Source organism: Dysidea avara, chromosome 7 (genome assembly GCF_963678975.1).
Source record: "Dysidea avara chromosome 7, odDysAvar1.4, whole genome shotgun sequence".
NCBI classification, from domain to species: Eukaryota; Metazoa; Porifera; class Demospongiae; order Dictyoceratida; family Dysideidae; genus Dysidea; species Dysidea avara.
This window is the reverse complement of record NC_089278.1, coordinates 20990768-21007939: the sequence shown is the minus strand read 5'-3', so window position 1 is coordinate 21007939 and position 17172 is coordinate 20990768. Positions and strand designations below refer to the sequence as shown.

Genomic DNA, 17172 nt, shown 5'->3' with positions numbered 1-17172 from the left:
ATACACAAGTTATTGACATTGCACACTTAAGTGAAGCTGATACACAGCAATCATTATACCCGAAAAATAGTTCTAATTAATTTCTTTAAGTCAAATTCACAGAGTGATACATACTTGTTAGGAAATACAACTAATTATGTACTTTAGCATTACTCACCAGCAAAAGATCTACAAAATCTTCTTCTGTTATATTAGTAAAAGTGAACACCACTGTATTGTTGATAGTTTCCTCAGATACCACAATGTTGCCATAATTGTAACTATCAAAAGTTGCATTACCAATTCCATTTTGTCCAGAGACAGTTATGGCAGCAGATGTTATGTTGTTATCATCAACGTCACACAAACACAACATGTGAGATGTTAGAGTGAACTGTTTGTAAGGTACAGGGAGTGGACCATCAATTCTTGTATCATATAAATTTTGAACACAACGAATATCACATGACTGATCAGCGAAACCAAACACTAGTGGATCAGGAACTGGTATGAGATTGATCTGAAATGATTTTGAAATATAATAAGCTAAAAAATCATGCCAATAATATATACATATGTGACCATCTCAGCAAAAACCCGACTTGTTTGCACACCTTCCATTTTTCTAAAAAAAATTCTCAGCATTATCTGCAGTGTCCAAGGAATGGATCACCAAAGTTTCAGCCTTCTGTGGTAAGTAGTTTTGGAATTATAGTGCTAGACAGTAGGAAGAGCAAAATAATCGATTTGTACAGCGACTATGATGAAAAAACTATACGTAGGTGCTTACATTCGCAGCCATAACTTCTGTTGACATTAATCTACAATGTTGCAATCTGGCTTAGAATGTTCACCATGGATTAGCAAATCAGCACAGGTATAGTGTTAGTCCTTTAGTCATTTACACATATGGATATGAAGGCAGTTTAGTTGAAGAAATGATGACAATTTTGTTTACGTTTACCGCATCCTAAACAAATGCATGTGACATGCACACCGTTGGGGCTACAGAAACAAAACAAAAATTTTTGAACTCGCCATAAGCAGGCAAATAAGATGGTATATAGTTTTAATCAATTTTAGTCTTCCTTCTCCAAATAATGGCCTGATAAAACTTATACTTTTCTTTGTAGCATGCATAATTAAAAAATAATTGATTTTCTCAATACGCATACATGTTCGAACAAGTCAGGTTTTTGCTGAGATGGTCACATATAGCAAACAAAAATGTACTATTGGGTTAAGTTCTCACTACTTAAATCAGGCTAGAGCTCAGGCTAGTATTAGACTAAGTTTGCTTTGTGATTGTGTTCTATCAATTATTTCAATGGTTTACTGGTTGTAATTGAATTGTATGGCTGAATAAGTACGTTTTGGACATTATCTGTACTGTAATCTGTGGCTTCCCCCACAAATGTCTGGCAAGCAATGATACAGTGTATGCTACATAACGTTTCGTGTGCAACATGTGATGTGATTGTTGGAATGATCTGCCTCCTATTCTGTTAGCACCAGACTAGCATATCTCCTGAAGCTTGTTAATGCATGGTTACAATTGATTGGCCGTTGATTTCACAACCTTTTCCACCCAGGCTTTGAAGGCTGCACTCTTTTTTACAGCTTGGCAGTTTTGTATGAATCCCACTTCTTTTTTGTACTTTATATATCCCAAAACTGGCCATTGGGTTACCCTTATGTTATAGCTAAAGCATGTGTATATGGAAAATACAGCACCAGGGAGTGTGTTGAGAAGCTATGTAATACAGCATTAGGTGAAGCCAAGTGCTTGATACTTCCCTGAGTGCTATATTTCATACACATAAGCATAGGTGATGCTTTAAGCACTACATAGTACCTCCTAGTTGTTTTGCTTGCAATTTTTTAACTTGATTTTACCCCAACTGCTTCAATTTTCAGTGATAAGATTATCAGTACGTTTTCATATAATCTATTTCTAGTTGTAGACCAAACTGGTGGGATTGGTTTGGCGATTTGCAATATCACACACATGATCAATCATGCTGGGTTTGTTTTTGTAACATTCCTTAGGCCATACCTATTTCAAAAGTTGTTGCTCAGATTATTTTACAATAAAAGGGTTGGTCAGTAGGCAAAAAAGAACACAGCTAGTTTCAGACATGTTTATGATTTCTGGTCATCAATAATAGATCAGTATTGGAGGTCAGTTTTAAGTTTTATACTGTACTGTCTGCAGACATGTCAAATACCTTCTAGTTATAAACTATATAATTATAGCTAAACTGCTACAAATATAGCTACTAAGTAGCTACATACATAGCTCTATGAGCTATAGTATAGACAGCACTGAAGTTTTGGTATATCATAGATTTTCTTAGCCATGAACTGGTTTAAAGGGACCTACACCTATGGTTAATGTTACCATTTGAGACCAAAATTTCCACTGACTATTCTAATAGAGTATCTTGATCATTTTGCAATGATTACAAATTAATTAGTTTATTTCGACACCATAATTTCAAGGTGTCACGTGATCTTATTTTTTTTCTCTCCTTAGGTTGATCGTGTCTTGAGCAACAACTTTTCAAATAGGTATAACTGTACTGTATTTGCCCAATTATTTGCATAACAACTGTAACCAAATAACAGTTCAGTTATCTGGATATTTGGCTATACAAAAAAACACAGTACACGTTGACACGTTGATGCTCCCTCACAAAGTACAATATCTACAGATAAAATTATGTTTACGGAAGTCTAAAGACAGAAGTTACTAAATTATAAACTTTTACTATTGAGTAAATTTTAACTAGAACTTCAATTTATAGATGGAGATTAAGTAAGCTGAACAGCTGACAGCATTGCTTTAGTGGTGAAGGGCTTGGGAGGTCCCTGGTTTGAACCCTGGATAACTTTTTTGACTTTTTTCATGCACCCCCAATTTTACACCAGGTTGGCTTTCTCCTTATAACTCTGTAGCTGTCACTGTGATTTTTAACAAAAGGTTTTGGTTAACCTATACTCAGACTGATTTTCTTTTTAACGTAAATATTGTTTGTAACTCTGTGAATGTTAATCAGATTTGCACCAAACTTCATATGTAAACTTGCTTTAATATGACTTTAATGTACACTGAATTGGTTAGGAACAGGAATAAACTAGATTTGTACAGCAACAATACAGCAAATTAATTGCAGTCGCTGATTTAATTGATCATAACTCACAGCTGGAACAAGCTATGAAGAATGGGTTTGGCTCAGTCTGTTCACCATGAATTGGCACATCGATCATGGACAAAGAAGAAGGAATTTCAACAATAAAATGACAACGGTAAACTTAATTTCTACTGCATTGAGCTTAAGAGCACATATCTCACATACCGTACACTGTACAAAAACAAAACAAAGATTTTCTTGAACAAGAGAATCTGGTGGTGTATGGTTTTATCGATTGAGCTTTGTTTTTGTTTCAGTACATACCGAAGCGAATAAAGTGTGCATAAAATTTTTATGTAGCACACGTGCTTTTTTCCCAGTTTAATTCAAAGCATTTTATAGCAAAATAGATTGTTGTGAAAATGGCCAGTTTTTGCTTAGCAGGTCACATATGTGATTACGAATCCTTAAAGTTTGGCTTAATTTCTTCTTCATTTGAGGGCATACATTTTCCTCGTCAGTTTTTGCACACTTGACAAAAGCCATTATAAAACACAAATTCATAACTCAATCTTCAAGCAATGTGTGAAACCGCCAGTTTTTGCTCAGCGGGTCACATATGCATATGGCAATTTTACTCCAATTTGGCACGTGTGGTATCAAAAGTGGATGGCAGCTATAATGCAAAAATTGAATGTGACTATGGAGTTACGCATGTGTGATAAACATGTTGTCTTTCTACCTGTCAATGTACCCACAGTGTGGCGCACTGGTTTTCTTAGTTGCACGGTGCCACATGTCTTGATCATTTGCATTTGATGATATCGTGTGCAAGTATGTAGTTGATATTAATGACTAAACTTACTGATATATTCGTAGAAAAGTCCTCTCCATTAATGGTAGCCATCACTATCACAATTCTATGTACAGATGAATGTTACACACCGAACACATAAATCTTCACTGCACCTTTGCTCAGCTTTAAAATTTTGTCCGATATGTATATATGTTATTCTGTCCAAAATCTCCAGATAATCCTCCACATTGGCATCACCAGTATACACCTGCAAACATATGGTGTATACAGTGATCATACTATTACCATGTATTTATAGTACCAGTAAATGATCTGTAATGTTTCTAGTGATAGTTGAACTATCAGAACCTGTGTCACTCAGGAATTCCATTCTACCAGCATCCAATAGTTCCACAGTAACACTACAAGGAAATGACACTCAATAATTACACAATATAAGAATGTCACACTCACCTCTGAATTATCATGACATTGTTGATGTCAACTGGCAGTGGAATAGGTTCACTATCCTCAACGTAGTCCAACATTATATTTATTGCTACTACTTCTGGTGGTGGTAGAGTTGGTGAAGGGGTGGGACGCAAAGCAGTAGTAGTTGAAACAAGTGAAGATGTCTGTGGTTGAACTTCAGCTGAAAAAGTCTGTGGTTGAACTTCAGTTGAAGACGTCTGTGGTTGAACTGCAGTTGAAGACATCTGTGGTTGAACTTCAGCTGAAGACGTCTGTGGTTGAACTTCAGCTGAAGACGTCTGTGGTTGAACTTCAGCTGAAGACGTCTGTGGTTGAACTTCAGCTGAAGACGTCTGTGGTTGAATTTCAGCTGAAGACGTCTGTGGTTGAACTTCAGCTGAAGACGTCTGTGGTTGAATTTCAGCTGAAGACGTCTGTGGTTGAACTTCAGCTGAAGACGTCTGTGGTTGAATTTCAGCTGAAGACGTCTGTGGTTGAACTTCAGCTGAAGACGTCTGTGGTTGAACTTCAGCTGAAGACGTCTGTGGTTGAACTTCAGCTGAAGACGTCTGTGGTTGAACTTCAGCTGAAGACGTCTGTGGTTGAACTTCAGCTGAAGACGTCTGTGGTTGAACTTCAGTTGAAGACGTCTGCGGCTGAACTTCAGTTGAAGACGTCTGCGGTTGAACTTCAGCTGAAGACGTCTGTGGTTGAACTTCAGCTGAAGACGTCTGTGGTTGAACTGCAGTTGAAGACATCTGTGGTTGAACTGCAGTTGAAGATGTCTGTGGTTGAACAGCAGTTGCAAGTGATTGTCTTTGAATAGCAGTTGAAAATGTCTGTACCTGAACCTCAGTTGAGGATGTCTGTAGTTCAACAGATGACTGCTGTTGAACAGTAGTTGGAGACATCTGTAGTTGAGATATTTCTGATTGTCGAACAGCACCTGCAAAAACAAATAGTGCAGCATTCATTGTTATACTTCATCAAACATGCAGATACTGAAGGCAAAATGCTGGATGCATCAACAGTGGACAATGATGGGGAACTAGCTGACTCTGTACTATTTGCAGTAAGTAAGCTAAATGTAGCACTACCAGCTGCAGTTGCTGTTGAACAATATATGCAAAACAATAATTAGAGTTAAAGCAAATTCAGTGTGTGTTGAGAGACTAATACAGTACAAGGTGAAACTGAGTGCTGTATTAGTCACAAGACACCCCCTCCACTAAGTGTTGTACTTTTGGGTAGTTGGAAAAGGTGGATACGATTGGATGCGGACACGGACGTGGATGCGGACACTTTCAAAAGGCACTTTTACATTTATACAACAGTTATTTTTCATACCTAACGCTGTTTTTACAGCAGTCTTTGCCTCCAGACCCGGGCATCGATCTTGTCATAGTGCTTATCCATTTATAAGCACACGCGCGAAGGACTAGACCAGCACTCCACAAAGACCATATGTGACTGGGCCTGAGAAAATAGGGCATGTGGGCACATGATTTTTGCCTACTTTTTCAAACTTTCATCACTTATAACTTTTTGTACCATTATGCTATGGCAATGCAATTTTCAGCTTGTACTAAACATTTACCTGGCTTTGCAATACAAGTTACAGAATGTAAATAGTCTGTTCCAATACTAAGATATGACTTGTAGAGTGACAGGGTGTAGTTTGTACCCACATGCCCTGTTTTTGCAGGCCCGGTCACATATAGTGTTGTACACACGCTCTAAAGTCTAATACAGAGTTATATAATTGTAGAGATTAGTTTGTATGCCCCATGTAACTTAGCTTAGCAGGCCAAATCCACAATCTTATGTCTTTTAGTATAAGGCGCAGGTGCTTATACCAAACGTTGAGGGTTTCAAGGACCTGGTCTACGAGATTAGGTTGGGACATGCCACCTTAGTCTCTATGACACCGAATTAGATTTCTAGAGCATGTGTACAACACTATAAGGTCTTTAGAGTGCTATCTATCCTTTGCACATGCGCTTATAAATGGATAAGCGCTATGACAAGATCAATGCCTGGGTCTGGAAGCGAATGCTGCTGTAAAAACAACATTAGGTATGAAAAGTAACTGTTTTGTAAATGTAAAAGTGTATTTTAAAAATATCCTTGTCTGTATCTGCATCCGTGTACGACCGTATCTGCCCTTTCCAACTACCCTGTATTTTTTGTACACAAGCATACGTACAGTAGGTGTTATTTTTTAACTCAAATTCTCAGCAACCACTGACTGAACTGGTAAATTGTGCCATACTAACCATCAAATACACAGAACAACTTAGTAACCATATATATTTTGCTTTAAACTAAGAAGCTCAACTATGCTGTTGCTTATGTTTACATATACGTAATATTATAACAATAACCACAGCAAAGTCTGAACTTTGGTAAACCAGCCCAAACAAACAATGCAACCACAACTAACCTTTTACAAAGATGTCTTATACTGCAAATAACATAAAGTGTGTGTGTGTGTTTGTGTGTGTGTGTGTGTGTGTGTGTGTGTGTGTGTGTGTGTGTGTGTGTGTGTGTGTGTGTGTGTGTGTGTGTGTGTGTGTGTGTGTGTGTGTGTGTGTGTGTGTGTGTGTGTGTGTGTGTATACCTATCTACCTATGTTTGTTCATACACACCCACTTGAGAAAAAACCTTAAATGGTAAAAGCAGCTTGCATGTTAGAAGTAATAGTTCTGTATTAAACTTCGCACAGGAAAACTTTGCTCTGAGGTGGTTTCTTTTTGGCGGTCTGAAATACGGATATGGCAACTCTCCTTAGAGTTTCTGAACTACTGTATTATGTGTTAATAACAAGATGAGTTAATACTGAAATGGACACGCACATAGGGATCCCATTTCTGTGATAACTAGATTCTTCCCATAGTGTATGTTTTGTTATGTAATCGCACAAGGTTTTTCTTTTAGTATAAGCAAATTACATCATTCTTTGAGTAGATAAATAAAGTGCTATACATCAATGGAGACAGGTAGAGTCAATAGTTGATTGCTTTATCCCAGACATGGCATGGTGGACACAAGTGGATTTATGCACAAGCCACACCAACAAGTTGATATTGTGCTCCTTCTACACACAAGGTGCCATACAGCTAGCTATAGCCTCAACAGTTTATAAATAATAAATGATGAAATACTGTATGTGAAATATGAATTTTAACATGTGACTGGGTCTGGGGTCTTATTGCCCATGACAGCAGATTTGCTTTTGCTGGCTGCTTTTCCCAAGCACAGTGGCGATCTATATGAGTAGTCTCTGGGGCCCTAATGGAGCTCTGGTCAGCCTGGGGATGGTCGCACAGCTTTGTGGTGTTGAATAAAGACCTGTGCTGTAAACGTCCTTTCATTATAGCCAGTTTTGAGACCTGAATGGCCCATAACATGGCCTAATTTGCTCCTATGCCTTCCTCTTTAATTTTGAAACAGCCTACTCTCTCTACAGGGTGAATTGTTTGTAGCTGAACGATCTACAAGGTAACTTCTACTAGCTGATCTCTCTACAGGGTGATTTGTTTGTAGCTGAATTCTGTACAGGTGATTTGTTTGCAGCTGAGCTCTTTACAGAATGGTTTCTTTGTAGCTGAACTCTCTTCAAGGTAACTTCTTCTAACTGATCTTTCTACAGAGAAATTTGTTTGTGGCTGAATTTTCTACAGGGTGATTTCTTTGCAGCTGAACTCTCTACATGGTGGTTTCTTTGTAGCTGAACTCTCTACAAGGTAATTTCTTCTAGCTGATCTCTCTACAGGGAGATTTGTTTGTAGCTGAACTATCTACAAGGTAACTTCTTCTGACTGATCTCTCTACAGGGTGATTTGTTTGTAGCTGAATTCTGTACAGGTGATTTGTTTGCAGCTGAACTCTTTACAAAATGATTTGTTTGTAGCTGAACTCTCTACAAGGTAACTTCTTCTAACTGATCTTTCTACAGGGTGATTTGTTTGTAGCTGAACTATCTACAAGGTAATTTCTTCTAGCTGATCTCTCTACAGGGTGATTTGTTTGTAGCTGAATTCTGTATAGGTGATTTGTTTGCAGCTGAGCTCTTTACAGAATGGTTTCTTTGTAGCTGAACTCTCTACAAGGTAACTTTTCTAGCTGATGTCTCTACAAGGTCACTAGTTTGTAGCTGAACTCTCTACGTGGTGGTTTCTTTGTAACTGAACTTTCTACAAGGTGACTTCTTCTAGCTGATCTTTCTACAGGGTGATTTGTTTGAAGCTGAACTCTCTACAAGGAAATTTCTTCTAGCTGATCTCTCTACAGGGAGATTTGTTTGTAGCTGAACTCTCTACAAGTGATTTGTTTGCAGCTGAACTCTCTACATGATGGTTTCTTTGTATCTGAACTCTCTACAAGGTAACTTCTTCTAGCTGATCTCTCTACTGGGAGACTTGTTTGTAGCTGAACTATCTACATGATGGTTTCTTTGTAGCTCAACTCTACAAGGTGATTTCTTCTAGCTGAACTATTTCTTTCCATAGTTGCATGAACTCCCTACAAGGTAACTTCTTCTAGCTGATCTCTCTACAGGGTGAATTGTTTGTAGCTGATCTCTATACAGGTTACTTGTTTCTAGCTGATCTCTTGAATTCTCTTCAGGGTGACTGCTCTATTAGGATGACTGCTCTATTAGAGTATCTCGATCTCGCACTTGCTGCACCAAGTTGGATTTCGTGTTATAACTCCGTGGCTTTAAGTCTGATTCTTCTACACCATTGATGAGCTTTTCTAAGATAATTACTCCATCTGTACAATGATTTTCAAAGCATTACCCCAAGCGGTTTATCTGGTAGGCGTGGCAAGCAGTCATTTTTTTTATTAGCTAATCTCGATTGCATAATTGTTACACACTGTTGGTTTTTTCGTTGTATCTTCCTGGTTTTAAGCTCCATTTCTTTCAAACCACAAAAGGTTTGAGGTTCAATAGTTAATCTATTCACCCACCGATTTTCAGCTTCTTCCCATACGCGGTTTACCCTGTAGGCGTGACAACATATTGGTGTTATTTTTCATGAATAATCGCTCATAACTCTTTGCCTGTTTATTGTATTCCAGCCAAAGTTGGTACCGAGATGCAACTTTATACCCCCCCTTCTGTGTGCCAAATTGCAAGGCAATCGGATATGGCGTTCACATTTTATAGCAGTTTTTGTAAGTGTGCGAAAAGAGGAAGAAAAATAAGAAGAAAAAAATGAAGAAACTAAGCCAATTTTTGAAGTCGCATATCTCGAGAACGCTTGAAGCTATTTTGCTCAAATTTGGAATGTGGAGTGCTGAAGTTGGAGGGCGTGTTCACAGCAAAAATTGTCTTGTTTCATCAAGGCAGCACAGAGCTACGGAGGTGCGAAAATTGCATTTTTGTTCTTCCTGTCAATATACTCACGGGTGTTGCGCGCCGGCTTCTTGGGCCGTAAACAATACTACTGAGACGATAAAAGACGATTACACTGCATTGTTACCAAAATTAATTTAACTAAAAATTTACAATTGGTTTCTACTTGGCCATCTGCAAAACAATGCAGTGTAATCATCTTTTATCGTCTCAGTAGTATTGTTTATATTGCAAGCACACATGTACAGCTAGCTGGATGTGATAATGTGAAGCATATAGAAAACGAATGCATAAAAGTCGATAAAAGTGCCTATACTGTAAATGCTTTCTTGGCCAGATTTTGATATCATGTCTTTTGGTTGTAGTTACTCCGTGAACATGTACTTGTGCATTCTTGGCCTCGCCTTTTTTTACAGCTGGGCTGTTTTTGGCACAGGATATCACTCCAGATCCTTGCAGCTGGCTTGTTCTAGCAGCTGTGTGGGTCAGACCGTGAACAAGTTGAGCTGAACCCTAGTGAGAAAACAGCTAAAAATGAAAGATTTTTTCTCAACATTTCAACCAACCAGATGGTTGGTGATGACAACGAAGTTGTCAAGAGCAGACAAATGCCTCCATCAACAGTTCAGGAAAGGCTATAAGGCTATATAGTTTTATGGCTTCCTCTAATGTATGGTGAAATCTTTGGCTATAAATAATGTGTCAGGCATTTGAATGATTAGCAAGTAAGTCAATACTACAAAACTAATAAGTTAATATTTTTGAGGGCTCAGCTCAATGCATACATACAGTATACCATAATTACTATGCATCAATTGATTGATATGATGATAATATGTGCAGATCTGAGACAACCATGGACCCTACTATATAGTAACTGGGCAGATATATAGAGTTATGTATACTCTGATATAATTAGTAGCTTGCCAATGGTTGAAGCTAAATTAACCATTTTAGATAGCTTTTTGTGTTGTTGAAGGTGTCAGGAAAACTCCAGTTAGGGTCAAGCAATAAAAGATTATTTTTCAAAACAGGAGAGGAACATGCTTAGGCCTGCAAGGTACAGGCTTAATCTGTTTACCCCTGTAATGCATCTATCAATGTATTTCCCCACTACCACTCCCTTCGGGCATATATGGGGTTATAGTGGGCACAACCGAATGTTAAATGCCCAATGGTAGGGCAAACCTATTGTGTCAAATCCCCACCCATTGGCTCCAGTTGCAATGTGGAGATTTACTCGGGATTTGACATAGCGTAGAAAAAATACTTGGGTGCTTAATGAATGATTGTCTCCCATAGTGGGGCAACAGTTTCATGTCAATCCCCCTTGTAAAGCCCCACTTACATCCAAGGGGGGTGGTGGGGCAACACATTGGTAGATGCATAATGAGTTTGCATCATAAACCTTGTGTTAAAATTTAGGCTGTCTTGCTTTTGTTGTGCTTATAGCAGCTAATGTGCTTATAGCAGCTAATGTGCTTATTCTCAACAGAAACTACAAATTGACTTCTACCTTTATCTATCAACTAGCATTGGTACCTGCCCTACGTGCAGGATCATTTCTATAGTAACTACAATTCACAGATGAAAGGGAATCAAGCATTACTATTCAATGCATGTGAGCTTTATGCTCTATTTGAACACACAGGGACAAAGACAAAGAAAAAAACATGGCTATAGGGGAATGTATACTTCAGACATAAAGAAACAATAGGTGGATTAATGCTAACTAAGCTATGAAGTATTAATACCAGTACTACAATGCTATCAAGTGTTAACATCAGTACTATAATGCTACACCAGCACTACATTGTTATCAAGTATTAATACCAGCACTACAATGCTATCAAGTATTAACACCAGCAGTATAATGCTATACCAGCACAATGCCATCAAGAATTAACACCAGCACAATGCCATCAAGAATTAACACCAGCACAATGCCATTAAGAATTAACACCAGCACCACAATGCTACACCAGCACAATGCCATCAAGTATTAACACCAGCACTGCAATGTTAAGTATTATACTATATCAATGCTGACTAAGCTATTAAGTACTAACAGATGGTGTGCTGTGGTAGATGGTTTGTGTTGTTGGCATGAAAGAACCTTAAATTGTGTGGTTAAAGCAATGAGTAATATGCAGTGTACAATTGGAAAGTGGATTTGAATTCCTGAAGTCATTTGCATTAGAACTTTTATAGCTAGTATGTACAACTTATCATATAGCATTATATAGAACTTCTGATCTTTGGCATTGCTTAGTATAGGCATTAGTGTCAACAAACTGGCAAATGAATAGTAGTACGTATGCAGTTGGAGATGTTACATTTACTATCATACAGTACAATTTGTAAGATTGGAAGTCGGAGCAATACCTTAGTACTCTACATGGATGATAGGCTTTACTTTCTGACACTTCTGGCCACTGGTCATGGGTTGTTTACACACACACATACACACACACTTTAACAATAGGATGTTCCAGTTATCCCTATGGGTGGTACTTTCTCATGTAGTACACTTGTCAACAACAATAGGATGTTGTAGAAATTCCACCAGTTCTCCAGCATAGCTAGTTTTGCACTATAAAAGGCAGCGTAGCTGTTGTAGTGTGCATTTTTATTGGTCAAGACACAGAGATGGCATTGAGAGAAATTGATGTGAGCAGTATTGTGAATGAATCATTAGATGCTCAAATAACTGGAGTTTTGGGAGATGTCTCTCCTATGAAAAAGGGAAGGGGGGCATCATATTTTCATGGAGAGATACTGGATGACAATCGAAGAGTGCGGCTTTATGGTTTTGATGGAGCCATTAGAAAGAGACTTAGTCAAGAGATGGGGAATGCAGTTGTGCTGACTAACTGCCAAGTAAAGAAGGCACGCTACAGCAATGATTATGAGGTAAATATGTAGAGTTAGTATGTATTACAGATAATACTCCTTGTTCTGTGATAGGTGTTAGTTGGCAAAGGAACAACTGTTGAGAAAACTGATAAAACTTTTAATGTTGGCCTGGAGAAAGAAGATGTTACAATAACGCCACTAAGTGAGCTGAACAATGTACCAGAGTACAATAAAATTAACTGTGAAGTCAAAGTCCTGCAAGTGGATGAGCCTGTATGTACATCCAGTGGTAAAATGCTACAGAATGTCATTGTGGCTGACCAAAGTGGTGTTGTCAAAATGAACTTTTGGGAAGATGACATGAAAAAAGTTGCTGCTATCAAGTCCTATCGATTTGAAAAGGTGTCTGTCAAAGAATATCGTGGACAAAAGTACTTGTCAGTCCAGGGCAATACTGTTATCACTGAAATTGAGGATGTAGATGTTGACTCGGATGTTGGTGAAGAAGCTCAAGATCTTTTCCCATGTATCATTGAGAATGCTAAAGTAATTGGAGTGGTGTCACTTGAAGCTTATTTGAAATGCATCAAGTGCAATGCGAAAATTGACAGCAGCGATGGTTACGATACTTGTAGGAAATGTAGCACAGCACAATGCATGGAGGAATGTGAGTCTGAAGTGGTTGCTCAGCTGATGGTGAAAAGTGGTGACAAAAGAGTTACACTGAAAGCGTTCACTACTGTTTTGGAAGAAATAGCAGAAGCTGCTGTAAACAGGCCCTTTGTACTTCTTACTGCAAGGCTTTTACTGCCACTTACTACAGCAGTGATGAAATCATCCAGAGCATTAGCAGACCATAAACTTCACCATAAACAAAACAATCACATACTTTGTTGTAATGTAATTTGCAAATACTGATAGTGCATAATTGTCAATGATATACTTAATTTAATAAAAAAAATAGACATGTAAATAAGAATGAATATTTAGTGACACCTAAGGTTATACTACTACTTGCCTTATGGCTGCCAGCTTAGCATGGGGCTTCCCTGATCCATGGTTTGAAGACTGCATTTAGACATTCGCGTGTTTCTGGTTTTTTCTTGCATCAAGTTGAAACTCCATGAAGATATATGTACTGATGATCGGGGGTTATACGTGTTTTCGAATGTGGAAGTTTGCTGCTTCCAATGTATTCGAATGATGATGTCAGGTGAATAGCATTGTGCAAATTATATTTAAGAATTACGTAATAAACTCCAATGGCCAATAGTTCAAAAGGTACCCAGAGTGACTAAAAGGTGCACTGAAAAGGTACCTGAACGAAAAAAAAGTGTACTGAAAAGGTGCCCAAATCGAAAAAGATAGTTATCACGAACTGGAAATGAACCCACAACTTCTACACGTAAGGCGGCTGTCTAACCCATTCACCTACCTGTCCTACACCTGAGGCTACATGTTTATTTTTGTCTTATAAAGACCTGTACAAATGGACTGAGATAGGTGTCTACTTGCGGTTTATAGAAAGAATTTAAGCCATTTTTCTTCTACACCTTCGCGTTTAAAGAGCGGTAACGGACAAACGATAGCTTGCACAAACTTTTCGAAACTGTCATTGTAGAGCTGGATAATGAGCGCTTATTTAGACACAAAGACGCTTCGAAACGTGCAGCGGTTCAAGAGTACATGCCTGACATCAAATGGAATGCAGACAGACGGACGGACGGCTTTTCAGTCTTATAATATAGACTAGATCACTGCTGGTTATAAAATTTCTTTTGCTGTTGTAACTTGTTTACCATTATGCTATAACCATTAGTCCCTCCTAGTTTATATGTCTCCTAGCAACAAAAATTGTTATGTCAACAATGTAGCATAGGTGAGAACCACACAACAAGCCAAGTAATATATTGCAAAATTGGTCATCAACTAGCTTCAGTATGCTGAATAATACATCTTGGGAATGGCTATGTGGGATGCCCACTTTAATGTATATAAAATGATGTGATGCTCATGTTGTATAGGTGTTAGTCACACTGTTTTATCTGCTGTCTCCTCCCATACAAGACCTGCCTCAATCTGATCAACCCAAGGAACCTATGTAGGACCTCCTGACCATAAAAACGTTTGTAAAGTACACTTGTTGAAGTCCAACTACAACATGTGGTGAGTATAATTGGAATGTTGGTGTATGTGTGTAGTGCATATTAGTTGTGGGACTATGGCAGGATCCTGGATTTGAAGAACTGGCCCAGACACATACTCAGGTTGAATAACAATATGTACACACATATGCTACACACACACTATACATATTTGACATGTTAGTCTGACTATATGATTACATGTTTTTAGTTAGCTGTGCCTTACCATATACTGTATCCCTTTCTGTATGTGCAGGGTGGATACTGATGTTGTGACTGTTGGCGGGTGAATTTATGGTCAATAGACAAATCATGCAAATGGTGAAGAAAAATTAATATGTGGTACCAAGACCCCGCTACTATAATGAACTCTTGGTGGTACTTCATAGCCAAATGCTAGTGTATCTGGCTTCTTGTGCTATTGTAGCCATTGTTTTTTTTATTTTATGGGATCATCATAATGTAAACATTTACTCTTACAGTGTATTCATGCTATCATTAAAGAGTTTCTATAATTGTGGGTGGTTGCATGAGGGTCTAACAAGTGCTGCGGTGACTGAAAGGTGATACGCTGATGCTGGCTTTTAGTGAACACTTTCACCGGCACTGAATGGCTGGGGCGGGATTAGAGACGTGCACTGGTAATGTAGCAGTGAATTACTTCTACTGTATCCCAACACTACAGCGGGTATGAAACAGCTATATGCTGGTACGGCCCTGCATGGGGGAGTAACGCTATAACGAGTCAGTGGAGGCATACCGTGGTGAATTTAAAACAAATCAGTGACTGGATTCACAATTAAACCCGGAGTTGACAGCACAGTGTCCATCAAATCAGCCAGCTCGCTATGGCTAATGACCTTTCCCACTTCCACGCTGTTTGGGAATTGAGGCAGGCGCCTCACACCTCGACGTTATAGCGGCAAGTTTGAATCTTCAAAGAGCACAAAAGTGATCTCATAAACTAACAAAAAACTTTCAGTGAAATTAAATGTACAGATACATTGTGTAAAAAGCCCCTGACAGCCGCAGCCTTTTTACAATATGACTTCATGGTTGAAAGAAAATCACTTCAATGGGATGTAATGATGAAGAAAATGAAAAAAAGAACGATGCACATTTGAATAAATAATTTAATTAATGCATTGTAAATGGGTGGGTGATAGAACAAACTACTCCAACAATTCTCCTGACTTTTCGTGTGGTTATACAAAGGTTACATTCCACTGGTTTTGAGGTGGAATCTTTTAGTAAGGCTGAGATTTCGCCATGCGGATTTTAAAAGATTGCATAATCGATCTCTCATGTAAATGACTCACAGTAGTGGTAGCGTGTTTATCATTGTGGGTGCACGCTTTGTGCTTCTTGGCCTCGCGACTCACTACCGTGAGTCTTGATAATATTACTTATTGCATAATGCATTACCTCCAACTCTGCATATATATGCCTACCTGGTATCCTACAGTATGGTACTCCTTCCCCCCCAAAATGACACGTTGTCCAAAAATACTTCCCATATAAACCAACATAGAAACATCTTACATGACGGAAGACAACTTTACGGAAGAGTCTTACTGGTACTAGATATACAATGAAATTCTTACATAAGAATGAATAGTGGATTTAAAAAAAAACACTTAAATTTATTATTATTATTAGCACTTTACAGTGACCAGCACTGGAGTTAAATTTTGGTCTGCCTTCCTGATCATAGTCGCTAGCTAGAGGCTAAACGACACATTGTATAACCACCATATTACACCACAATAACAAACTCCACCAGTGGAATGTGCTTTTTTGGGGTTCCGACGAGTGTCTACCCTCTGCACCTTTCATTTTATTTTATCTTTAATCTTCGATCAAGCTGGTAATCATCTTCAAGCAACAAAACCATACCGAGGTGTTAATTTTTCTGCATTGACACTGTTCATCGTATTTAGATGCTACAAAATTGTTTAAAGCATTCACACTGCTGTAAGAGGTATGAGTGATAACCACAATGGCATTTCTTGATGTTGCGATTACGTTTCGTGTATTATCTATGATGTCACAAAACAAAATGGCCGTTGTAGTGTGGGGACTTTGTACAGGGAGGTATTGGGCGAGATAGTGTTTCCCTATGATAGTGTTTATAAATTCAAAAAAGAGCGAAGGTGAGGCATATACACCTGTAGTATATAATGCAATACAAATAAGCCTATTTGTGTCTGAATTTAAAATTTGTGACCTAATTTTAGAAAACCGTCGATATCTGCACAATTTTCAAAATGCATTTTATTTGTTCTTTGTTTTCTACAGGGACAGAGGAATGGACTAGCCAAGTTTCAGCTTCCTAAGTTAAGCAGCATTGGAAATACAGCACTAGACAACCGGACGAGCAAATAATTTGATATGTACAGAAGCTATCAAGAAAAGAATCTACAGGCGCTT

At 38.3% G+C, this 17172-nt stretch overlaps 2 protein-coding genes across 2 annotated transcripts in view; one reads left to right on the top strand and one right to left on the bottom strand.

Moving 5' to 3' along the window:
- Positions 1–5138, bottom strand: part of LOC136261096 (serine-rich adhesin for platelets-like) — a 50248-nt gene extending 45110 nt beyond the window's left edge. The window contains exons 1-5 of the mRNA XM_066055064.1: positions 4384–5138; positions 4232–4331; positions 4083–4177; positions 3979–4033; positions 158–499 (exon numbers count right to left, since the gene is read on the bottom strand). Coding sequence (XP_065911136.1) covers positions 158–499; positions 3979–4033; positions 4083–4177; positions 4232–4331; positions 4384–5138 — 1347 coding nt within the window. The remainder of the gene's footprint in view (positions 1–157; positions 500–3978; positions 4034–4082; positions 4178–4231; positions 4332–4383) is intronic.
- Positions 5139–12108: 6970 nt separating this feature from the next.
- On the top strand, positions 12109–13551 carry LOC136261369 (uncharacterized). Its single transcript, XM_066055363.1, has 2 exons — positions 12109–12655; positions 12710–13551. The coding sequence occupies exons 1-2, from the start codon at positions 12392–12394 to the stop codon at positions 13514–13516; spliced, it is 1071 nt and encodes a 356-aa protein (XP_065911435.1). The 5' UTR covers positions 12109–12391; the 3' UTR covers positions 13517–13551.
- The last annotated feature ends 3621 nt before the right edge of the window (positions 13552–17172 follow it).

What these genes read in the sequence shown, in the direction of transcription:
- LOC136261369 (XM_066055363.1), top strand. Translation starts at nt 12,392, where the DNA reads ATGGCATTGAGAGAAATTGATGTGAGCAGTATTGTGAATGAATCATTA. An exon ending in GCTACAGCAATGATTATGAG is followed by an intron (nt 12,656 to 12,709) that starts GTAAATATGTAG and finishes GTTCTGTGATAG; the next exon opens with GTGTTAGTTGGCAAAGGAAC.